Below are 25603 nucleotides of genomic sequence, written 5' to 3'. Positions count from 1 at the left end.
GAGCTCAAAATTGTAGGTTCAACTTCCTGATATTGTTTTTGACTGATTACTTGGACCAGCCCTCCAAGGCCCACCCTCCAAATCGCCCCTGTCACTTGAAAAATCCGTCATCAGAGGGGAAATAATCCTCAACAAGTAAATGCCACAGCTTCCTCTCTTTGGCTATCACGATCTTGTGCTGCTTATTTGCTTTTCTGATGCCATTTTGTGCCTCCAGGCTAAATTCTGCCTTTCATGTACACGCAGGGGAAGGATTCCTCACCCACCCTTGGGCATCCTGCATGGAAATTTGGGCCAAACTGTACGTCCTGTGCTCTGGTACAGCCTCATCCAGATGCCAAAAGGGAAGGGATGGCTCAGAAGGAGGGTGTCCCCTGTTTTGTGCTAGGAAATGTTGCACCTCAGCGTGAGCCACGAGTTTCCCCGTAATCTCCCTAATACTTCAGAAGTTGGCTTTGATCCCCTGATATTATTTGAGCTAATGCCCAAACCCTATTAAGCAACCTTGTGACAGGGCCTGGAGGGGAAAAGGTTGTGCTGCTTCCCGTCAAGTATTAAAAAAATCAACGTGGAAAGTCGCTAAGTGTCAAAGCTGCTGCTCCCTCGGTGGCTGTGAGACCCGGTGACATCATGATGCTGTGGTGGCATCGCTGTAGGAGGATGTCCCTGGGTGCCAGTGGTTGCCCAGAGCTCTCCACATGGGAACAGGGTGTCCAGGTCCCTTCCCTGCCTGCAGACTGGGCTGGCACGAGGCAGCACTCCCAGCAGATGGGCAGAAACACTCCGTGGGTCCCTGGCTCACAAAGAAGACAGGCTGACTCCAAGAAGGCCCCACATCCCTCCTCAGAGGCCTCAGAGCAGAAAAATTTCATTCAGAGCTGCACTTTGATGTGTGTTTCATTTTAATCTGAGCACACTCTTACCCTGGGAGCCAAACACCTCCCGGGGCCGTTGGTGACAGGAGAGGGGACACCCAGCACCCAGGTTGGGACTGTCTTGATTTGACAAAGGGCAGGGATCACATGTAGAGACAATCAGTGGCAAAGGGTAAAGGGGCAGAGAGCCAGCAGGACAGACAAAGGGAGGCAGAGAATGAGCAGGGGCTTGTCGTGTCACTGTGACAGTACTGGAAGGTGCTTGTGCTCTCTGACAGCAAAGGTGGCACAAAAACCCCTCTGCAGAACAGCCCAGAGCAGAGCACAACGGGCTGCCTTTGTTCCTCTTTCCTGATGGGGTGACTCCAGAGCTTGGGATCAAGTGCCAGCAGTGCCAATCAGCTCTGGCTCTTCTGTTAAAAAAAAAAACAACCAAAAACAAAACCCCACACCATAAATGAACCCTCCAAGTTTACAGAAGTCAGAAATCACCAACCAGCTCAGCTTTCCTTGATCCCCACCTGTGATGCTGGTGCCCAGGACCTCTGGAGGAGGCAGGATGGGTGCACAGTGCAGGAGAGCACACTTGAAAGCACAAGTGAACACTGCAGAGGGCTGTTTGCTTTGCATTATTCACACTCTTCAAGCCCTGGCAAATTGCTTTTCCTCTGACCGTACTTCACTGTAATTTTTTCAAGCTGAACTGGCTTGGAGAGAATAAGTGTCTGTTCTGAATCTTCATCTGAAATGTCAATTGACTTTGAATCTTTTTGGAAGGCCCAGAAAGAAATAAAAGACTTCCAAGCATCTTTGTGCTTTTGGTCTGGAAGTGGCTTCTCTCACAGGAGAGCAAAGAGAAGAAGCAGATCTAGCTGGGTAATTTAATGTGCATAAGGTAATTTACTATGAGGCAACACTTCAGTGCTCAGTGCTTTTAGTTTCTGGCACATGAGTATCCTTGACTTTGCTCTTCCCTGCCCTCAGCTGTGTGTCAGATAACTCTGGGAAGAAGAAGCCTCCCTGAGAAGCAAATCTACAAGTCAAAGTCATGACTTTCTTTGCCCAAAAAGGGCCCCAGAGGGCTGGATCAGTGGGTGAGGCTGTTCCAGCGCTTTCATCAGCTCAGGTAAAATTAGCACTGTGCTAATTACCCCAGGCCAAATACACAGCTGGGGAAAGTGCAAATATTTCAGGGGGATGAAACTCGAGCTGGAATTGGCAGGAACCATCCCCCTTTATTAACATAAGGAGAGGGATGGGAGCTATTTCAGTCCCACATCCACATGTGCAGACGTCGATTCACATGCGACGCTTCCACTCTGCCGTGATTTTCCCCGCTGCAGCTTCCCAGCCCCGATCCCGAGGACTGGAGTGTAAGGTTCTCAAATCCATCCTCCCACATCTTTGGTCTGTATCAGAGGAATTCTGTGGTTCTGGGTCTCCTGTGCTATCAGCCATAGGTTTGCTGGAGGGAGCTGGGAAATGGCTTGTGGTGTGTCAAGGCGTGTGTGACTGTAAAGGACTATATTTGACTGCTTTACTTGGTACTTGTCCAAAAAGAAGGATAAAATGGGAGGGAAGGGAAAAAAGACCCTCTAGCAGAGTGGAAAAAGTGATCACTGAAGAGAGGAGGGTTTAATCAGCATATACAGTGAGTAATTCCAGGAACTGCAATAAACACTTACCAAATTTGGTTTCCCACTTCACATCCTACCACGGGTCACTCTGGACACCACCCCATTGAAATTGGTGGGGTCCCCATGAGTAAGGCCCTTGCCCTGTGTGGGCAAGGAAGGTTTTCCCTTGTATGCACCCACCAGGCTCTTTTTGATTTCCAGTTGGAGATCTGAAAAGAGACCTACCCATTGATGCATAATTCCTGTTTTTCACACCCCACTCGGGGCATGGCTGCTACAATGAGGTATTATCAGTCAAAATTTGTGCTGGAGACACCCAGTACAGACATTTCAGTGCAGGGCAGTGGCAGTGGCAAGGCTTTGGGACAGTCTCCTCCTTACTGTGGTCACATGAAGGCCAGCAGCTCATTTTGGCACCTGGGCCAAGCAGGGATCGTACTGCATGAACATCAGGCCAAAAATAGCCCCTCCCCTGTCAGGCAAGTCTGAGAGGCTTGTGATCAAAGATGGGGAAACACGAGGAACAAATGCAATGCCCAGTAGTCAGAGCAGAGCAGCTGCCTGACAGTTGTGGAGCTTCCTCCAGCCCCTGCCTGGAGAAGGGCTGTGGAGGAGGAGGATGATATGGATGGTGCAGCAGATGTTTCATTGGAGCTACTCCCGTGCGTGAGAGAACGCAGGAAGCCGCTCGATGGAAAATGTGCATCCAGAAAGTGGACATGGCACTGGAGATGAGATAATTATTAAGGCATTTCTATTTTGGAGCCCTTCTGTGTGTGTAGTTTTACATAATAAACGTCAGCATTGCCTTGCTACACGCACACACGTTCCCCGGGCCACACAAACAAGCAACCCTTTGCCTCCTGTCACTGATACCTCCCCAGGTCAGTCCCTTTGGCCACAAATAGCTCATTGCCCTATTTGAAAGGTTCCTGGTGGAGTGGAGCCAGGTTGGCCTGGCTATATATACCTAAGCTGGCAAATAGAGCCACCTCTCAGCTTTTGCTTCTATATATAAAGAGGAACGATATAGAATAAATCAGCTGAACAGGGGACACGTCCAATCAATTTTATAACGAAATAATGCCCTTTCTGGGTTGATTTACTGTATTGAACCTGAGGGGGCAGCTGCAGAATCTGAAACCAGACTTGCAGACTTGCTGAGGGTGGTCAGGCAATGCTGGGAATTCACTGAGAACAGGTTCTCTGGTTATAACACTGTTTTTTGGGGGAGTGCTGTTTCTGAATGGCCGGGGGGGTCCATGGATGGACAGCACTTTGTGCCACTTCGGGGGTGATGGTTGAGCAGCGCTGTAGAGCTGACCCTGAGGGAGTGTTGGAGCAGAGAAAGGGGGGCGGGGGGCTGAGAGCGGGGGTTCTTTGGGGCCGATGTCGCCGATGTCGCCGATGTGTCCCCGCGGACGCTCCGGGAGCGCTCCGCGCCCGCCGCAGTTCCCCCCATCGCCGCGAGGTGGCGGCCGAGGGCCCGCGCGGCGCTGCCGGAGCGGGATCGGGATCGGAATCGGGATCGGGATCGGGATCGGGATCGGGATCGGGACCGTCCTGCATGGAGGACAAGGAGATGAACGTCCCGGGATGGGTCAGGGCTGGGCACAGAGCGCTGTGGTGGGACAGGCTGTGCCGGGGAGCTCCCAGCAGACCTTAGAGCCCCTTCCGGAGCCTGAAGTGGGATGATAAAAAAGAGGGAGAGTGACTTTTTACACAGTGATAAGAGAAAGGGAAATGGTTTAAAATTAAAACAGTGAGTTTTAGGTTAGATATTTAGAAGAAATTCTTCCCTGTGAGGGTGGGGAGGCCCTGGCACAGGTTGCCCAGAGAAGCTGTGGCTGCCCCATCCCTGGAAGTGTCCAAGGCCAGGTTGGACAGAACTTGGAGCAACCTGGGCTAGTGGGAGGTGTCCCTGCCCATGGCAGGAGGTGGAACTGGGTGATGTTTAAGGTCCCTTCCAACCCAAATCATTCCATGATTCTATCACACATCTGGGTGCATTTGTGACAGTTCAAGGTAACTTTGTCTTATTTTGAATGAAGAAAATATTGACTAAGTGTGAATATCACAGTTTCAAAACCTCCTGGCTTTCTAGGGAGCAACATGAGCCCAAAACAGAGCTACTCAAATTCATACTTGTTTTGCCTGATGTTCATCCAGTTCCCCCCAGCATTTCCCGAGCCACCAGGATTCACCCCATAAAAAGCTTTAAATTTTGGGAGTAGCCCCTGTGTTGTGACTTTAAGCCCCATGGAAACATCGATCCATGTTTTTTAGCCCAGATAAAAGCTGCAACTTCTCCTTGTTTCGTTCTGGTTCCATTTCTGTCCCACTTCCTCTTGTCTGCCTGGAAGTGACTCCGTTGTCAGATGCTTCTTCCTTCCCTACTTTGGGCCTCCTCTCCCCACCACAGACACCAACTCTTTTTGTTTGCAGGTTCCCGGCTCAAACCAACAAAGATTTAAGAGCTAAAAAAAAAAGCTTACAAGCAATTTTTATTTCCTACACAAACACTTCTCATGCCCTGAAAAGTACCCCTCATTTCCTGAAGTGAGTTCAGACCTCCTGCACAGTGTGTAAGAAACAAGGGATAAACAAGGGGATAAATATTATGTCCCACATCTGAAAACCAACTTCACAAAAAATATGCACTAAATGATACATGATAATGGGGAAGGAGATGCCAGAGGCCTTAATGAATGGTGGTAAGCAAGGCTGGAAAAATAAATTATATAATAATCTCCTATTATATTGCCTTTGACATAAATTAATCTTGACCCGGAACAATAGTGCTCCTTTCCAAGGGAAAATAACCCAATGCAGTTTATAATCATGAGTCAGGAGTCCAATGCAAAGTGGTTTGTGTTTGCTCTTTGTTGTTAAGATTTTGCTTCATCTGGTGAATTTTGTGGAAAAGTTGGGAACAGGGAGAGCAACTTCCAGCCAGAACTGCCAGTTCCTGCCTCTTGGTGGCTGGGAAGAAGCTGCTGAACTTCAACCCAAGGTATTGGCTTTTTGAAGCTCCAAGGAGCACCCTCTGGAAGAGGGGGAGGATCCTGGTGTTTCCCCACAGCTCCCAACTCACTGATCAGCTCTGGATGCACCTGGATGCTTCCTTTTGGGCTGGTGGGCACTTTGATCCAATTCATCAAGGGAGACTCCAGGGTTAGGTCTGTGTTTCTGCTCTGGGGATGCAGCTGCTTTTACCTTTGCTGGGTTTCTGGGAGGTTTGTTTATTTTGGTATTGCTCAGCCCTGCAATGGGGATGAAAAAATTCCCTGGGAAATCCTCACCTAGAAAGAGCAGAGGAATGAGGAGGAACCTCCCTCCTACTGTCCAAAGCTGCTGTGCACCAGTGTCCTGCAGGAATCTTTCCTGGGTCCTCTCCTGAGCATGGAGGAAGTAAGAACTGGCATCTTTTAAAGTGAAAAACCTACTTTGCACCTTGTAAATCTTTCCATGACCTCTTAGTGCACGAGATACCGAAGCTTAAAATTATGGCTGAAGGGAAGAAAAGTCCACTGTGCTCTCAGGAGGTGTGTGGTGGAGACACATTCTTTATTTCAGTGTCTTTATTCACAAAAACTCAATGCCTGCTTTGCTGTACATCAGTACACACAGTCTTTATACTCTGAAAAATGAAATTAAAATATCAACCAGGGAAAGGCAGAAAAAGCCAGACTGATTGAGACCAGTGGTTCAACCAGTGGCACTGGCTGGCATCAGATGCTGTAGATAAAAGTGGGAGGAACTGTAGGGAATTGGAATTTTGTTGTGAATTAACATGCCCAGGAGAGAAGCTTCTTCCTGATCCTCATCAGTCAGTGGTTGCCTTACATGCCAACACACACATTGCCAGACATGCTCCTGTATTTTTATTTATCTGCACCAAGAAACACGGGACAAAGCCCTAAATCAGACTCTTGGTGCTTTCACTTTGCAGTAAAAGTCATTCTGAGGAAGGAATTTTTTCAGCCCAAGAGGCTCACACGGAGCAGAGCTGGGAGAGGGAAAGGCAGCTGAGCTTCACAGCTTAACAGGGAGAGCTGCTTTCACACACAGCACCTGGAGTGTGCACCTTTGGGAGGGATTTGGGGGGTTTTGGTTTCACATCTCAGTGGTATCTCGTCTCTCTCAGTACCTTTGCCACGTGGTCAAGCAGAGCCACGTGTGTAAGAGCTTGTAACGTGAGCAGTTCAGCAGATTTTGGGTTAGACAGCCCCTGTTTGTGAAAATCAGTGTTGGAAAGCTCCAGGGTGACCATCCTGCCTCAGTCCTGGCAGTGTTTTCCCCATCAGGCTCCCGAGAGCCACCACGGAGGTCACACACCCAGAGCTCTGTCACTGCTTCACCTCCTCTGTGACACCGTTTCCCAATTAACTTCAACCCTTTTGCCTCCAGTTTAATCCCATGTTTTCCTGTCCTACCCATCATGCACCAGGTTGCCCCTCTCTCAAACTGCAATTTTGTGTTTGAGAACTGTGTGTTTCCCGACTCCCTTCAGGACTGAAACACCTTAAAGTCATTTCCCTGCTTCCTCAACAACATGTTTTCTACATCTCCAGATTCTCTTCGAATTGCTCCATGTCTTTCCCCAAATGTGGTGCCCAACATGGAATAAAGTAACCCAGCCAAGACCAGAGGAGTGTGGAAGGATTATTTCCCATGTCTTGTAGGTTTATATTCTATTTTATACAATCCGGATGGGTTTTTTTTTTTCCAACACCACATAAGTACTGAGACCCTCATACATTTTCCTACATTCCTTCCCATTTTTTTTTTAGACTATTTCCCCAATGTCTGCCAGTGCTCAAATCCAGGATTGAAGAAGATGTTTTCTACTGCTGTTATAGATGGATGCTGCTGGTGAATCAGCACTTGAAATGGGCTAATTAATGATCTTTGGAATAACCAAATCCCTCCAGGTTTCAGTTTTACCTGAGGGGACGATGTGCCAGCAAAAGAGAAATGCAAGATACATTAAAATAATACAGCAATGTTACTACATACAGAAAATTTCAGGAAAAAAGACTCAGAATGCTACTTTTTCTTCATTAAATGTGATGAGCTCATAAAAACCCAATTAATTAGTCAGAATGATGGGAATGACTCGTCAGACCTAATTTTAGCAGCCTAAACTTAGCCAGCATTTCCACAACAGTCATCTCATCTCCTTCAGCAACAAATGGAGAGGGATGAACATTTCCAGGATAAGTGGGAATGCCTGCAGCTCCCTAAAAAGCCAGAGTAAGGTGGGATGAGCTCCCTTGTGAGGACAGAGGAGTTCCAGTAACCACAGGGAGCCTCAAGCAGCAGGCAAACACTGGATTTCTTTGCAGCTGAGGTCAGGTGAGATAAACCCCACCAACTCAGTGGTGGTAAAATAATTATTTTATATTAGTATGAAAATGAAACACAATGCAAATTAACTGTAATCATCAGGTGGGGAAAGCACCATGAGATATTGCTTATTAAATAATTACAGAGCAGGGAACTTCCATGTCACAGCCAACTTCAGAGCATCAACACTTGCCTTTTTTTCCAAATTGAGCTGACAGATGAGCATGTTGAATTTCTCTGTGAAGGATCATTTTTACACAGCAATTGGAGATAAACATATTTCATTTTGACAAAATCACCCTGTTTGCTCTCCAGATTGATCTTTGCCCTTTCCAAGAAGCACAATATACTAAAAAGAAAAGCGAAATGAAATGAAAGACGCTTTGATATCAAATATTGCACAGCTCACTCTAAACACATGATGATCCTCTCCTTGAGGCTCAACGTGATTTTGCTGGTTTCAGGCTGGAGGTCTTGTTTTGATTTCTGACCAGTGCACAGGAGGCAGCTTGGCCAACCCTCTGAGCCACCAGAGCCACGTCCCAGAGCCTCCCCACAGCCCCGAGCCAGCTGATATCCCACAACCCTCAAGATGCTGAGAGATCAGCACTTCTGGGAATGACTCATGGAAAAGCTCTCCAGGATCCCACTACGGATCCCACAGGACTGGGCAGGGTTTCCAAAGCCACCCAGTAACACTGGGGTCAGTTATTCTTCCCAGTTCACTCCCTCCTGTGAAGAACAGCCCCACACCTTCCCCAGCAGAACCCTGGGATGAGGGTTTCGTCTGAACTGCTGGAAAGGAATGGTTTGTTGGGATGGTGGAGTTTCAGAGCCTCCTAGAGAGACTGGGAACTGGCTTTCCAAACAAATTAGGCAGCTTTGAAAAATCTGACCTGGAGGGCACAGTGCATTGTTTTTGCTCCCTGCCAAGATCATTATCTGTCTCTGGGTAGCAAAGTTTACAGTGAGTTTGCTCAAGTGCAGCAGCTCCCTAAAAACCCAAATAGGAGCTGTTCTGCAACTGATACCCCCCCAGACCAGTGAGAAGCTCAGCACTGTGGGCACGCTGTCAGCGAGGTTTGTGACATAAATACTTGTGCACATGAGTTCATTGTTTGCATTCTGAGAGCTCCCGTGGGAGGGTCTGTCGGGAGTGATTTTAATTGCAGTCAGAGCTAGATTTGGGACTCTATGGAGAGCCTGCTCAGGGTCACGGCTGCTTTCCTGTAAGAAACCTCTCCAGAAGGCTGAGTGACAGCTGTCACTGGGTCTTCTGGGTCTTCACAGCTGGTGACCAGGGCAACAGCACTGAATGACTTTTGGCTGGTGCTAAATGTCTTGATCTCCAGTGCTGATGACTCTGCTTCTTTCTCCCGTGTCTTCTCGGCTCGGTTCCACTCCTGCTCCTTCCGATCCAGCTGCATGGCACTGCAGTGAGGGGCATAAACCTCGGTGGTCTCCTCAAACTGCAGGCAATCCACCTTGTAGTATTTCTTCTTCACGTGCAGGACATCGTTAAACCTGTGGCCCCAGAGGATCTCCCCGGGCACGTACGAGCTCCGGGACTGGTGCGAGGTTCCCGTGGAGTCGCCCGTGTAGACGAACGTGACCAAGATCTCAAAGTTGTCCTTGGCCAGGGCCTTCCTGTCCAGGCCGTACAAGGGGCTCTCACTGTTGATTTCGTGGACGACCGTCACCGGGGTGACGAGGATGATCTGGTCGTTCAGCAGCTTCAAGTCCCTGTACTCCATGGTCATCCTGCCCTCCTTGTCCTCCCTGTAGCGCAGCAGCTGAGCCCTCACGGACCCCTCCACCATGTGGTTGGGCCGGAAGTCGCCGATGCGCCACATGAGGCAGAACTTGTCGTCCCTCAGGCCGACCACGGCGTAGTAGCTGAAGCGGATGGTCTGGGCCCTCTTCCGAGCCGTGGCCATCTTGGCCAGGGCCGCCCCGATGATGAAGGTGTCGATGATGCAGCTGAGCACCGACTGCAGGATCACCACGAGGATGGCGGCCGAGCACTCCTCGGTGACGCAGCGGGAGCCGTACCCGATGGTCGTCTGCGTCTCCAGGGAGAACAGGAACGCCCCTGTGAAGCTGTGGACGTTTGCCACGCAGGGGGTCGTCCCCTCGTCGCTGAATAAGTCTCCGTGTTGGATGGCGATGAGCCAGAACACCAGCCCGAAGAACAGCCACGAGAGCACGTAGGACAGGGAGAATATCACGAACATGTGGCGCCACTTGATGTCCACCAGCGTGGTGAAGATGTCCACCACGTAGCTCTCCCACTCCCCGAAGATGTGCTTGAAGTAGACGTTGCAGCTGCCATCCTTTTGGAGGAACCGCTTCTGCAGCCTTTTCACCCCCTTTTCAGACCCTTCTTGACAGGTGCCTCTGTAGCTGACCTTATTCCCCTGGATGCTCACGGGCCTGTAGGAACCGCTCTGGTCCGTCGTCTTCCTCATCTCTGCCTCGTGGCATCAACTGACAGGACACACTTGAGGTTTTCTGTTTTCTTTGTTCATTGGAAACCTATGAAATGAAAGAGAAAGTTCATTTTTGCCTTAATTTCCTGGGGCAGGACTGTGTAACACCAAATCCAAGCACATTCACTCCGCGGCCATCACGAGCAATTCTTTTAAGAGTACAGACTCTGACATTCATTACACAACAGCTCTCAAAAACAGGCCTGGAAATATGAGGCAGCAAGAAATTAAAGTAGTTAGAAATGTCCTTATCAATCTTAATTGATTTTGAAATCAAAAACCTTTCTGGTGACCTCACTATGAGCATTTCTTCTAATGATCCCATGAAGTAACCTTCAAATCAGGATGGGCTGTCCTGAAAAATCACAGGAATCACAAACCCTCTTAAAGTTGGCCAAATATTTGAGGTAGTTAATTGCCTGTTGTAATTTTGCTTGTTTTCCTCCACTGGAAGAAATGCCTGGGAGAAATCCCTCATTTAGATGTAAGACTTCAGTAACATGGGCAGGTGAGTTCAGTGCTAATGGTTTTCAACCAGAAAATGCACCAAACACAAAATCATTTGTCATTATTTTTGTTTCAGTATTGCCCAGAAAAACCTGGTCATGGACGTGAACTTTATTGGGCTGGTGCTACGGAGACATATTTGTTCAATTTGTAGAAAATCATTTACATTTCAAATGAAAAAGAAACCTCTCTGGGGTCCTGGAAACCCTCTCCAATCGTTCCCTAAGGCAAACAAAAAAACATCCAGCTGCCAAAAATATTTACATTTTGATTAATGAGTTCTAAGCAAACATGCAGTGTGTTAATAAAAGTTGGGGGTGGCACAAATTTCGGAAGTGATGGGAATTAGGAGATTCCTCTGTCAGAGCAGAGAAGAAATGGATGTTGTTGCAGATTGCAACCACATGAACTCAAGTAGTTCTGGGCCATATGTTTAGTGGCTAATAACAAAAAGTTACGTTAGAAATTGAGACCTCATCACCTGGAATCCAGTGAAAAAAGGAAAGATTTAGCTGAAAAAAATCATTTACAGGATGCTTGTGAATTATTCATAGGATGCAGCACTGAGAAAGGCAAATCCTTTTCCTGCAGATCTCCAGCTCATTCCACCACATCCCAACCAGTCAGAAGTGATGGGGACACAGCAGAACAATTCAATTTTTTTTTTTTTACCAAGTTTCATGCTTCCCATTGATATTTCTGAAGAAAAAAAAAATTAATATTTTTGTGGAAAACCTGCCATTATTCTTCCAAAAGTTGCAAGTTTTCCATGGAAAAATGACAAGTACTTTTCCCATTTTCAAGCTGGTTTCGAAGCCTGAAAAGTCAAGCTTCAGACACAGGTTTCCAACGAAGCCAAAACGTTCATGGAAAATGAATTTAAGAAAAACCAACTTTCCTAGTTGCAGCTTTTTCCCCCACAGGTCTTCGTTCACTTTGCTGAGTATAAATGACTGCACACACTTCTAGGCAGAGGAGAGTCAGGCCCATGGAGTGTAATATATATTGGATGGACTAGATTAACAGACCAAGAACTCTCCTCTCATCCAAGGAACAATGACAAGCATGCAGAGACACCAGTCCAAAAACACTTAAAAGCCAAACATAGTTTCCATTTCTTTTTTCTTTTCTTTTTCTCCCTCTCTCTCTTTTTTCTTTTTTTTTTCCAGTCCAGAAATGAATGTGACATATGGTGTCGTAGCCTCAGAATGTGGCCTTCATTAAAAAACACAACATTAATGTTTCCAAAAATACTTCTTGGAATACAGTCTTTGGAAACATTCATATGACTTGCTTTACTCATAGCTTTAAACAAACAGTGTTTAGCCTGGTGTGTTGAAGACGCTTGACCTAACATTTTATAAGTCATATTTAACAACAAACAACAACTGGAAACTGTTGAGTTGTTTGGGTTGGTGTTTTTTGGTTTGGTTTTTTTTTTTAAGGACCTCATAATGTGAGGTGTGAAGATGAAGCAAATTGTAATCAGGAGCCAATGTAATCTTAAATAAAAAACATCCTCGTGAGGAGCAGTGGAGGAGCAGCACCGACCTCTTCTCTCTGGTGACCAGGGACAGGACCTGAGGGAATGTTAAGGTTGGATCTCAGGAGAAGGTTCTTCCCCCAGAGGGTGGTTGGGCACTGAACAGGCTCCCCAGGGAATGGTCACAACCCCAAGGCTGCCAGAGCTCCAGGAGGGTTTGGACAATCCCATTTTGGTGGGATTGTTGGGGTGTCTGTGCAGGGCCAGGAGTGGGACTGGATGATCCCTGTGGGTCCCTTCCAGCTCGGGATATTCTCTGATTGCACTGGTTTTCTTATCAACTTATTCAGACTAAAGTTCCTTGAAAACACTCCCAAACATCCTGGGACTCTAAAAGGGATTAAACTTCACGAATCAGAGACTCCTGAGTGGATTCCCCTGCCTGGGGTTGCCATCAGAAAATCATCCTGTTTCAAAAATGGTGTTTAGGTTTTGGTGGTGCTGGCAAAAATCATGATTGTGACATATTTGACTGTGTGGCAAAGGCCACTCTGAATTTATGCTCCTCTGTCACACACAGGAGACACCTCTGTGAGGCACCTTGCTTTAGGAACTCTATATAGGGTCTCCCCCAGGAACAGGTTGCAGTGACAAATATATGCTCATGGATGTCTGTGGTGAGTTTTTGGCTGGTATAAAAAGCCATGTAGGAGGTTGGATTTGGCAAAACAAACAGAACTATTTCTGCAAAAAGAAAGGGAACGTGATGCAGAGCTGCCTAAACCAAACCCAAATAATCCAGCCCCGAGGTTGGATGGAGTCAAAAGGAACCAGTGCATAACAATGTTGACAGACATACATTGCTCCCAGGATCTGAGTTAGTCTTTCACTGTCATGCTGAAAATTGGATTGCTCAGAGCCCTTTGACATTGCACAGTGCCCCAGACAACCTAAAATCCCAAATGTGCTCCAAAGGTTTAAGGAAAAAACTTCCACAGCCTCTCAAAAACATTAAAAAACTATTGCCCGGTATTTTGAGTGAAGGTAGCACTGAAAGGTAAATCAACTCAGAACCTTTCCAGGATACCTCCTAAAAGCTCTCAAGTGCAATAATAATCATGCATCATAATTAATGAGTCTTTTGTTTTGCCTGGTGTTGCTCAGGACATTGAAGCCCAAACACCCACCTTTCAATGTTTGTAATTATGTAAGTCACTGTTATGGTTTGTCCTTCACATCATTAAACAGGCACATAATTTCTCTGTTCCAGAGGAGAGGGAGATGTTCCTCTCTCACTCTGCTGACACACACTGACCTCTGCAGAACAGTCTGAAGACCATTATCATCACCAAATTATTCCCAAGGACCACAAACTTACAACCAGACTTAGGAACCTCAACCTTAGACCTTCAACCATCAACCTTTCCAACACCTTATTTTTCGAAAGGGAAATATTTCCCTCATCCCTAAGAAAGCCAAACAATTACATTAAAGGTCTGACTACCTGGTAAAGATTAACAAAGGGGGTGGGGGAGGATTTAAAAGCATTTTCTACTCACTGGAGCTCCTGGATCTGTTGCTGCAAATGGTTCTCAGATGTTGCCAAGAAGCGTTTTCACCTTCCTGTAATGCTGACACACAAAGCCTCCCCTTGGTTTGTCTTGCTTTTACTTTCTGTGAGTTTCTTCTTGTATTTCTGGGCATGTTTGTGCACATCATGAGCCTCCCCTTGCCTTTCAGTACCGCTGAAATTTGCAGTACTTTTCCTAACCATCCTTATAAATGTATTTCCCCCCTCCAAATAGAAGCTTATCGGAGATAAAAATGGAGCAGGGAAGCCAGGCTGGGCAGCAGGGAGACAGAAACAGAGAAATCTCAAAGATTTCTTCAGGGTAAATGGCAGAGAGGGTTCAGAAGTTCTTTTGAAATATATATGTATCAGACTCAAAGTTCAGAAAGTCATTTATTCTTAATTATCTAAGCCAAGGCCATGATCTTAATGTGTTGGATTCTGAAATATGCTCAGGGAGACACAGAACTGCTCTGGAGACCTGTGTTCATGGGCTCTGCATATTGACCCCCCAAACTTGTATTCTTTAAAAATTCCACCCCAGTTCCAACTGGGAGGAGGAGGGGAAGGAAATCCCTGTGTTTCAAAGCTCATAAAGCAGCACAGTGGCAGCAACAGGAACAAACCCAACACCTACTTACACCCAGTGAGGAGCTGCACAAACAGCAGCAGGAGCAGCCCCTTTTTATCATATTCATGTTTTCCTCTAGTTCCTCTTGAACAGAACAGCTGTACCAGAACAACCTGAACTCCGGGTTGTCAGCTCAGAACAAGTCACTCAAAAGCCTTAAACATCAAATTTAGCCTTTCAAAGACTTTCACTAAATGTAACTGTCAGCTTAATCCTGACATTTTGAGTTTAGGGCTCAGAGTTTTGTGAGGATAATCCCTGTTGCACCTTAGCCTAATACCTAACAAGTTGCTGCTACACCCCTTTTATGACTCTGTTTTCCCATTATGTAAACAATAGGAGTGAATTCTTGGTCGGTGACAACTTCAGTCAACAGCCTGTTTGTAAAACATTAAGCAAAACAATGTGAAGATCTCGGTTCCAGAATAATTCTGTTCTGAGATTACATCAAAAAGAAAACAACTGGAAACCTCTACATGAAATTGGGTGCTCCCTCTAACCCCACACACATGGAAGTGGATGTCTCTCTCTCTCTAGGGTTGGTTTAGCAATCACCTCAGTTTCCTCCTGCCTTTTGGAAATGGTCTGAAAGGTTTCCAGCTTTAGTCACTGTTGTGTAACCCTGGAAGATTTTCAGCTCAGAGACCAGAAATGTGACAAGTCAAAACCTTCTGAGCTGCTTTGGAATTGACCCAAATACCAACAAACACCAAAAAACCAACAACCCACCACCCACAAAATCTAAATAAATCTGTTGTAGGACAACACTGAAACTCTTCCTTCTTTCTTTCTTTCCTTCCTTCCTTCCTTTCACTTGCAAAGGGACATTTCTTCTAATACTTACAGCCAGTCTTTCTGCTTCTGATCTGCACTGCCCAGAGCAGGGTTGGCACATATCAGGATTCTCCTGTACAACCACCCCAGGGAGGTGTTTGCTCACAGGGTTGCTCCAGGACACAGAAAACCTGCTTGTAAATCTCCTGCCTTCTTGGCTGGTGAGTCTGATCACCCTTGGCCCACAAGACCTTGTCTTTATGATGTCAGGGCTTTCACTTGCCTCCTCTGGCAATACAAAAAAGAGCAGTGATGTTCACAGTGTCAGGAAGTGTCTGATATTATTTGTCTCTAACAGGTCAAGCCTGACAGCCTGATAAGCAATTTATGTTACAAGTGGGTTTTTTTATAGAATCCCAGAATGGTTTGGATTGGAAGGACCTTAAAGCTCATCTGCTTCTACCCCTGCCATGGAGAGGGACACGTTCCACTGCTCCAAACCCCATCCATTTTTTCTATAAAGTCCTTTCAACAGCAGAAGAAAAGGTTGGAAATACAGAAATAAAAGAAAACCTTGGAGTTGGAACTAGGTGGTCTTTAAGGTCCTTTCCAACCCAAACCATTCTATGGTTATAACAGGCTGATCTCAGAGCTGGAAAAAAAAGTGTGTTTATTTCTTAGACTTCTTCCTCAATGCCTCCATAAAGAGATAAAACCTAAAGTATCAATATCAAAGGGTTTATTGAACATTTTAAAAGGCAGACACAGACAGCACAGAGCAGCAGAGCTTTGCACAGACTTTAAAGTCATGCAATAGTGCTGTGATCTACACTGGAACAACTCACAGCAACAGATATATCGACATTTAATTCATCTAAGTGAAACCAGATCTCCTTAAAACAAAACCAATAAAAAAGAAATGAAAGAAGTTTCTCCCCTTAAAGTTAGAGAAGACAGGCTGAAAGTTGCTCCTTGATGAAGGCTGGTGGCCTGTTTTGGAGACACAGGACAGGTTCAAAGGGAACCAGCCCCTTGCTTACCACTCCAAGCACTTCCCAAAACCTATAGAAAGCTAGAAATGTCTATTTTAATTAATTTACACTGCAAGCACTGCATGGTTTCAGCAGGAACAAGCCATGGAAACACTGAAATACCATAAGAAATGGAAAGTGCTGGCAACTTGAGGCTCCTGATTTCGGGCCTCGCTGCCATTCTTTGCCCCAGACAATTTGGCAGGAGGGAAACCTAAAACTGTTCACTCTCAGGAGTCTCTTCCTCTTTTTAACCCTCAGCTCTCAGCTGTTCCTGTGCCAGGGTGACCACACAGAGCACGGACTGGGCAGCACAGTGCCCAGCTCAGCCCCTCCTGGGTGGTGGTGGGTGGGTGCAGGAGCACCTGAGCCACCCCCAGAGGTGACCCTACCCTGCATCCAGCACAGCCCACACCTGAACAGGGCAGCTGGATCCCCACAGGGCCACTGGCATCTCCTCCTGCCTGAAATTCCTCCTCCTGCTTCTCTTCCCATCAGCCCAGAGCCATTTGCATGTTGGTGTTGAGCTGATAGGACCAAAAAAATCTCTATTTCTAGTCAAGCTCCTGTAGAATCAGTCCTTAAAAATTGTACAGCTGATACACATCCTAGAACTGAAAATCAGAGAATCATGGAGTGGTTTGGGTTGGAAGGGACCTTAAAGCTCATCCAGTTCCACCCCCTGCCATGGACAGGGACTCCTTCCACTAGCCCAGGTTGCTCCAAGTTCTGTCCAACCTGGCCTTGGACACTCCCAGGGATGGGGCAGCCACAGCTTCTCTGGGCAACCTGTGCCAGACATGCAGAGTTGGAACAGCTGAAAAGACATACTTTATATCCAGGTTTCTTCCTTTGGAAATCAGTAACCAACCTATTCCTGAATTCAGCAGGCAGAATCCTCTGGGCTCTGATCCAAATTAGCTGTGAGGGAATCAGCACTAATTAGCACTTCCTCCCCTCTCCTCCCCTGGCACTCTGATGTCTGCACTGACATCACTGACACAGAGCAAAGGTTCATTCCCAACACTCCCAGATGTGTGCAGTGGGATTTCACCCCACCTTGCCCCTCAGGGATTACATGCAGCCCACAGAGCCACAGCAACGTTCCTCGAGGAACTTTTCCAACAGATCTCATTGGCAAAGAACAGGAGAACAGTTTGTTGCAGCTCTTAATAGACATGATGTAATATAATAATGAATTCAGCAGTGGGTAAGTGGCAGGTCATGAACAATGACAGAATCAGATTAGATAATGCTGAGCACTTTGATCTAACAGAGCCAACACCCTCAGCCCCGTTATTTGCTGTTATATCTCTTCCCCAAACACAGCAGGTTATTAATAATGTAAGAATTCAGAGGCAGGCAGATTCTAAAAGGGTTCTTCCAGTCTCGAGGACAGTTTCCTTTACGTCACTTTGTGCAACTCTGCTTCCTGAGGCAGGGACTGTACTCCTCTTTTTCCTGTTTTCTGGAGCACCCTGTAAACCAAACACCCAGGGAAGGGCAGTGTGACACAGGAACGTGGAGTCACTGCCTGTGCGGGTGTGTTCAGGTGTGTTCTGTTCTCAGGTGTATTCTGTGCTCAAGAATCACAATTTGCTTTTCTGAGCAGCTTTGTGTGACTTTCCTTTCATTTGTGAACATAGATGCAGCAGAAATCCACCTCTGATGCACCAAAATCTGATTTTCTCTCCGCTCTGCTCGAGCACATCCTGCAGCTGGAGCTGCTCCGCCAAGGCCCCGAGTCCTGCCCCGCATCCCGAGTTTCCATCCAAACCCCAACAAGCTCCCACATTTGCTGGGCTGTGCATGTCACCACCTCTTAAAAAAGCCTGTGAAACATATTAAATGGTTTCAGAGATCCGAGAGCTGATCCAAACCCCCCTGAACCGAGCACAGGGGCTGTCTCTGATTCCTTGTCTTGGATCAGAGGCGGCCGTCAGGTTTCTTGGTGTCACCGCAGGCAGAATCCATCATCCATCGCTGCTCTCTGGAATTGGCTTGGCCTGCTGGAATTGCAGCAACACTTTCTAAGAAACAAGGGCTTTGTAAAACCTCCTTTTCTTTCTTTTCTTTTTTTTTTTTTTTTATTTTTTTTTTTGGTCTGAGTTTCCATGTTGCTGCTCGACTCCGCCGGGTTCTGTAGGAAATTCAGGAGCGGGGTGACTCTGTCAGAGATGACTTTCAACGCCTCGAGGAGCAGATGGTTGAACCTCTGTGCATCCACCCTCCTCATCCATCCCAGCACAGCTCCACGTGGTTCCTCTGGAACCCAGGAGCTGTTTCCTCAGCCCTCACACTCAGCATGGTGCCGACCACTCCTGGTTCCAGCTGTCACTCCCCTTCCAAGTTCAGAGCTCTCATTTACAGGATCTCGGTGTTTTGCAAGTCAGATGATTGAAATAATGTGGAAGTGGAAAATCACGTGTATCTGGGAGTTTGGGATGTATACTTAGGGGTATTATTTTTTACCTCAGTGTGTGGGTTGTATAACTTCATGTCTGGGCTCCTGGAGTTGTTCCACAGTTTATTCCTGATCACCTGAGGGAGTATCTGGGCACAGCAATTTGATTTTAAGATATATGATGACAGGAAGAATCTCCTTTAAAACCTTGTCTCTTCTCCCCTACCTTTAAAACATCACTAGACAAGTTAATCTTTCCTCTAAAAATGGGAACATTCATCCTAAATCAAAGCTGAGTTTAATTAATGCCAGTGCCTGTTCTTCAGTGGTGGTCCAGATCAAATATTTAATGGAGTGAGTTTTATTCATCATCTACAACTCCATTTACAAACTTCTCCTCTCCACTCCATCCAAAGTCAGACAGGTTTAGTGCTTCATTCTTAAGATCCTTCTCAGTATTTTCACCGATATTTGACACCCTGATGAGTCATTACCAAGAGCCCATTCTTTTGGAGTGATCTATCACCTCTCTATCAGCATTTCTCACATCTAATCCTACTATTTTTCTATGTCTTCTCACTTAGAGTTGTCTTTTGGGCATATTCTGAGCTCTCAGAAGTTACTGGAATTAGTTTTTTTCCTTGCTGTGTCCTTGCTCTCCTGTGCACGTGCCATTAATTGCAGAGACACTGGAAGTGGCTTTCACAATCTGCCTCACACAGTTTAAAAAGAGACTTTTCATGATGCTGAAAACCCTCAAACCTTGCCCTTTATTTCATTTATGTTGACTGCTACTACTGTTTTTAATGCAATTTCCTATTTTCTTTATTTTTGTACCCGTGTTTTAACTTCTGTATGTCAAACCTGGTTTGTCAGTAAATCCCAAACTTCTTCCCTGGTGTCCCCATGGAATGGACCCTTCAGTCACAGGCAGCTGAAGGGCTTGAGAGGAATCCTAGCTCAGGCATGTGGGATAAGGACATCCTGAGATATTGGGGTTAAATCTAAGAAAAACAGTCATGCACATATTTTGTTTGACTGGAAGCACTAATAAGAATTAATATAAGCCTGTTGCAAATCTTCCTGAGGCTGGAGCCAGAGAGGAAAAATACTTGTTGGAGGCTCTGCCATGAACCACTGGAGGAATGCAACAGGCTGGTGTCTCAGTCCCACCATAATGAATTTATCAGCAAATCCCTCAGCTGCCTAAGGGGTAATTAATATATTTTTTTTTTTGTTCAAAATATCTGTTTCCAAAAATGGCAGCACTTATTAAAAAAAAAACAACAATACACACACATATATAAAGATATATAAGTATTAAAAAAAAATGAACACACATATATATATAAATATATATAAATACATATAGAAATAAATGTAAATGTTGTCTTCAATTAAAAAATTGAATTTAAGGATTTTTTCAAATAGGATTTTTGTCTTCCAGTGACCTGCAGAGAGGGTGACTGTGTTTCCCTCATGCTCCGTGACCTGGACCTCTGTGGTTGCCCTTTGTGTGGAATATTTTCACTCAGCACTACCGAGTGAAGGAGCTACTTAGGGAGGTTCAGCTCGTTCCAAGATGTTTGTCAAGAACCTGCTCAGTCAGCCGTGTTTTTCCTGTTTCACTTCTCGAAGGCAAACACTGCGAACAAGCAGCAGATCTTATCGAGGCCGTGTTAACAAAAATACATCAAATAAAAATCTGCTACATTACAAATGTCAACACTCCAGAAATGAAGATATCTAGACTGCAGTAGGGTTGATTTTATTACCAAAGCAATTCCCATGTTTTGAGAAACAGCTTTGCTCTTTTGCCTCGTAGGTGCTATGGACCCATGAAACAAAAGTCTCATTTATTACACACTAACTTTACAGGGGTGCTGTCGTCAGAGACAAGAGCAAGACTAAAGAGAATGTCACCCTGCTTTGAAATTTACTTCCACTGCCCCCTGACCCACTCCAAATTAGCTGGGAGGTGTATAAATGATTGGTCAACAAAATTAAAATTAAGTTCAGAAGCAATACACACAGCCTAAGTGGGAGATGTTTTATCCTGTATTTTCCCTGGGTCATTTTTAGTGCTGTTTTTACTGATCAAAATCGAGTTAAAGCATCTCTTTTAAAGCCACTGAGCTGGAGTTGTCCAAAAAGTCAAAGGTGATTAATTAAACCTCAAATCACCAGCAAAGGCCTGACCAGCCCCGGATCACGAGCTCGGCCCGGTGGCATTCCTGCCTCCTCGGGAACATTCCGTATGGTGCTAAGCCCTGTGCACCCCTGAAGGAACAGATCCTCGGGAGATGAAGCCTGTGAAAAGCACGGAGTGGTGTTTCCCACAGAAAAAATTTAAAATAATGGAAAACAAACCCCAGCACTCGGGTGTGTCTTAGTTTGGGGGCAACCGCGACGCTGCTGAGGCTCAAGGGGAGAAAGCGCAGGTCGAGGAGAGTAAAAAGGAGACCTCAAAGGTCCTGGCAGGGAGCCAGGAGTGCTGTAACAATGGGAAAGCGCTCCGAGAGCAGGGATGTCCCGGCACATCCCATGGAAAGGAGCAGGGATGGATGTCCAGCCCTCGTGGACGCTGCAGAGGTGAAGTTATGTCCCGGTGCCGCCGGCACAAACATCGTGTGCGAGGTCTGACAGCTGTGAGTGGGTTCCAGCAACGCCGTGACGTGGGTTGGGAATTATGATATCACACCATTGGTTTGGTTCTCGGGGTGTTTTTCAAATCAGGGCCTGGGATCTCTTTGTTCTCCCTGTGTAAAACTCAGCTCTGAGATCACTCTCTGCCTTGGCTGTTTATGAACATCCTCACAAGCCCATTTCCCATTGAGGAAGACAAGAAGCAGGTCGTGTCATTGTCTGGCTCGATTGTTCTCCACAACTAATTGCCAGGAGAGGAACAGTTACGGGCTTGGAGCTTTATTGTCATTACAGCAACAATGAAAGGATGTGCATGGCACCAGCCACGCCATTGAGAAAAATCTGCTTTTCGTATTAAAACCAAATGAATGAGAGTGACCTGCGTCTGTTTGACAGGAAAATTGGTGAAAGGTTCACAGGGCACCCACCTGTAATGAGTGTTAAGGGCCATTTCTGCTGCTGTGTCACCAGAATAGATGACTCTGGCTTTCTAAGTGTGACAGAGGTCCCTGGTGACACCCCAAGCCTTCTGTGCTTTTGGCTTCAGGGTGGAGAAGCAGATTTTGGTGCCCTAAACTGCTATTTCCTTAAAGCTTCAGGCAACATACCCTCCTGTCCTGCTCCTATGCATTGTTGCCCTGAGCTGTGGCTGCATTTTCTTAGCTCAGACAGAACTCTGGGATCCTCCAGAATAAAAGGATCATTATTGCAGCAGCTGGAAAAGTGTCAGCAGAAGGGATGAAATATTGTCCCCTGCCCTTGCCCATACTGAACAGGGAATCTTTTCTTCCAGTGTTAGTTTAGGACTTAATCCTGCAAGGTCTTGTCTGTCAGCAAATACAATCAGGTTTAAGAGCATGAATAACCATCCTGGAAATCACTGGAAACTATTTTGTTAGTATAAAATTAAGCAAGTGAGGAAGTTCTCCAATGGACTTGGACCAGTGCACTCAGCACCCTGCAGAAACAAGCCTTTAGTTCTTAGAACCATTTATTGTGTCCAGAACAGCCATTCATTAGGGCTTTGTGCAGAGAGGTTGAATTTCACTCACTTGGAAGATATTCCCTCTAAACCCCCCGAGACACACAGGCTGTGGTTGATTTGGAAAACAAAATGATTAATGGCATTTTACAAGTTTTTCCACTAAACAGATTTCAGTCGAAGTCTGTCACAAGCTAAAGAACTCGCAGGAAGAGTGTCAATCTGATGTCATAGTGGCAATAAATCCTATTGTACTGGATTACATTTTTACCCATTAAAATGCTCTGACCTATTGTCATCCGAGTGGAACCACATTCCACTGGCTGCTCAAAAGGTTCTGATTTCAATCCCGATTGTTGCCAGGGCAACTGCACCTCCATCCAAAACTCTGCTGCACCAATCACTTAACTCCCTTTGAACAGACCCGTGGAGATAAAGCAAAGCACTAATTACTTACTCCCATTGAATAAGTCTAAATCAAATCTTTCTGAGACCTGAACAACAGAAGCTGTTTGAGGGTTACTCGGGATTTTTTTGCATAAGGCACCAATTGCCTCATTTCTTCGAAGAATAAGTAGCTGTGGCAACAAAATACCATGAAAAGATTAATATTCTTAGTCTATCCAAAGCAGGAGTGCACTAGAAATCTCACCACAGGCAGCTCCTGGAAAGAGTTCTCTCCGAGTTGTGGAAAACTAAAAGGATTTTCATTAATAGTCAAGCAGCTGGTTAAGGCTTGCGAGTGGAAACAGAAATACTTGAATTTTCCCACTGAGATTTCTGGTGGAAAGTAGCCTGTGTTTTATGGCATCTCCTTTTCTGAAGTGAACATCACCTCCATTGTTGGGATTTGTCTCGCTCTGAGCTGTCTCTGAGTGGGACAAAGCCAGTCAGAAAATGTGCATTATCTTCATTTCACACTGCTCAGTGAAGCCCTGTCTTGGTTTTCCCTCGAGGTGCAGGAAAACTTGTCTGAAAAACGGTTGTTCACTGAAATTGCCCCTTTTCACTTTGTTTCCCAGACTTGGTTTTTATCAAATGTCAATTCTTAGATCTTCTCAGGGAGGTATAGACCTACTCTCCCCTACCATGACAGCACAGAGAAACCCAAAATTCAATGGCTCCTTAGCTGAATCTTTCCACAGGAAATTAAGGGCTGAAACACTCTCCACTCTTCCAATTCTCCAACCCAATGTGTCACCACAAATAACATTTGAGTAGTTGAGGATTATTCTACACTCTCAAAACAGGAATTTAACTGCTCTAAAAAGAGGAACCAGACAACAAAAATGAACAGTTCCTTGTGAAACGCAGCACAGTGACTTCTTGAGTTACAGCATGTGCAGACAGGATGGACAACTAGTCTGCTTTTACACTGGATGAAAAGATGAAGAATCAGATCACGCTCTGAACCCAATTTAAATAGCAAACAGAAGGCTGAGGTTGTATTTGTTTGCTTGGCTCCTTTGTATTTATCATATGGCTGTTAAATTGCACAACAAGTTCCTGGAAAGGGGTGCTCTGTTACCAAGCTTTTCACCAAAAGTTTGTGGTGAGAATATTGGTGACTAATAAAAGAAAGAGGGTAAATCATCATCCAGTCTAGAGAATCTTAGTCACCAGAGAACACTGAGCACGGTGAATTAGCAGAAACTTTCTGAGCGTGAAGTATTTTCCAATCAAACTTTCCCAGAGCTATTCAGAACCTCTTCTGGCAGAAGGGCTTCTCAGATTTTAACCTTTTTTTCTCTGGTAACATGCCCTTTGCAAAAGTTTTTCTCTTCAGAAACAGTTTCCTGGAGAAATGATCAATACATCAGTCCCTGCTCTTGCTGCCTCCAGAGTGACAGATAGAGAGATCTTGGTAAGAACTTGTATTTCTGACAGCCCTTCCCTCCTGTTGGAGAAGAGAAGAGAAAAGAGAAGAGAGAGAAGAGAGAAGAGAGAAGAGAGTAAAAAGATGCAGAATTGATGTGAGATTAGTCAATGAAGTCTTTGCAAATCATGAAAGTTACAGGATTTTCCTCCTTTCCTTCCTTCAGTGACTGATTTCTGTTACTGTAACCAGGAGTAGGAAGGTTTATCCCCTCCAAAACTGAAGTATTCACTTCTTTTTCTCCATCTCCTACGTTCACTTGGAAAAGTACTTCCCTCTTCACTCTGGCTCTAGCAGAAAAGCTCATAATAATACTACAAAACCCACTGTCTGTAAAAGAATTTCTTCTGTGTGTTGAAAGCTTAGAGTCTCACTCTGTGTCACCACTCCCTCGGGGAATGAGTCAGGGGTCATAGGGAACACCAGCAGACGCTCCCAGAACACCACAGCCCCAGAACAAAGTGATGGAACACCAGGCCACTGCAAACATTTTTATCTGGACAGATCCCCTCACAGACCACCCCTCTCTAGTCTGGATCCTCTCTATCCTCTTCCCAGGCTCACAGCTCTGTGCTGGTCACTGCCATGGGAGCAGAGCTTTGATCCAAAACCACGGCACAGGCACCAGCGTTTGAGGAAGTTTGACAGCAAGGAGGATGCAGAAGCCAGGATTGTGTAACCAAACCCCTGGCAAACACATTCCAACCCATTCAGGGAGCAACATGTCAGCTGTATTGTCTTTCTCTGCCATCTTTCAACCTGTCCTGTCTGGCAGGTTGGTGTTAGCAGACAGGTGATCCTTCAGCAGGCACACCTTGGCTGCAGGAGTGAAAACTCCAAATATACAGCAAGGGAAGGAAATCCTGTCCTCCACTCTGCCTCCTACACGACCTTCCCAGAGCCTCAGCCGACTCACAGAGGTATTACAGAGTTTTCAGAGCAGCTTATAATGTTTGCTGAGGATTTGGAAATACAGAAACAGGGGGATTTCTGAGGTGGATGAACAGGATTCTTCCTCTCTCACCTTTGTTTGCAGATTTTCGTGGCACACCAAGGGTCAGACTCTCTCAGCAGATTCTTTGTGCACATTCACACAGGTCCTCAACCAGACACTCAGATCTAACAAAATTGTGCCTATTGTTGTATTTTAGGCCTTCACTCCCAGGCTCTCTCTGCCACAATAGTTCCAACAAATTGGTTGCTCAGAGCAGGTTCCCAAGGCAGGCTCTGGGGCACAGTGGTTCTTCTGACTCACCCTCCTTTCAGCCAGCCTTTCTCACAGTCTGCAACCCTCAATTTCCCTGGGATGAGCTCGAAGTGCTGCTCTGCCCTCCTGACTCAAGAATTCG

At 45.9% G+C, this 25603-nt stretch overlaps 1 protein-coding gene and 1 long non-coding RNA gene across 4 annotated transcripts in view; one reads left to right on the top strand and one right to left on the bottom strand.

The window, feature by feature from the left end:
* The first annotated feature begins 2142 nt into the window (after positions 1–2142).
* LOC113971573 lies at positions 2143–7399 on the top strand. Of its 2 annotated transcripts, none has more exons than XR_003535595.1 (4): positions 2143–2248; positions 5406–5525; positions 7087–7193; positions 7306–7399. It is a non-coding gene; the product is annotated as an uncharacterized LOC113971573 (long non-coding RNA). The 2 variants fall into 2 exon arrangements; XR_003535594.1 differs by lacking the exon at positions 2143–2248 and adding an exon at positions 3552–3713.
* Positions 4999–25603, bottom strand: part of KCNJ16 (potassium voltage-gated channel subfamily J member 16) — a 31829-nt gene continuing 11224 nt past the window's right edge. For both annotated transcript variants that reach the window (XM_027691643.1, XM_027691642.1), the window contains 2 exons: positions 6783–10396; positions 4999–5632 (listed from right to left, as the gene is read on the bottom strand). In XM_027691643.1, the coding sequence (XP_027547444.1) occupies positions 9040–10329 (1290 nt within the window). In that variant the 5' untranslated portion in view covers positions 10330–10396 and the 3' untranslated portion in view covers positions 4999–5632; positions 6783–9039. The remainder of the gene's footprint in view (positions 5633–6782; positions 10397–25603) is intronic.

This window comes from Neopelma chrysocephalum, unplaced genomic scaffold (genome assembly GCF_003984885.1).
Source record: "Neopelma chrysocephalum unplaced genomic scaffold, ASM398488v2 Primary Assembly neopelma1_84, whole genome shotgun sequence".
Taxonomy (NCBI): domain Eukaryota; kingdom Metazoa; phylum Chordata; class Aves; order Passeriformes; family Pipridae; genus Neopelma; species Neopelma chrysocephalum.
Note: the sequence above shows the minus strand (reverse complement) of the source record. Positions and strands in the feature narration are given on the sequence as shown.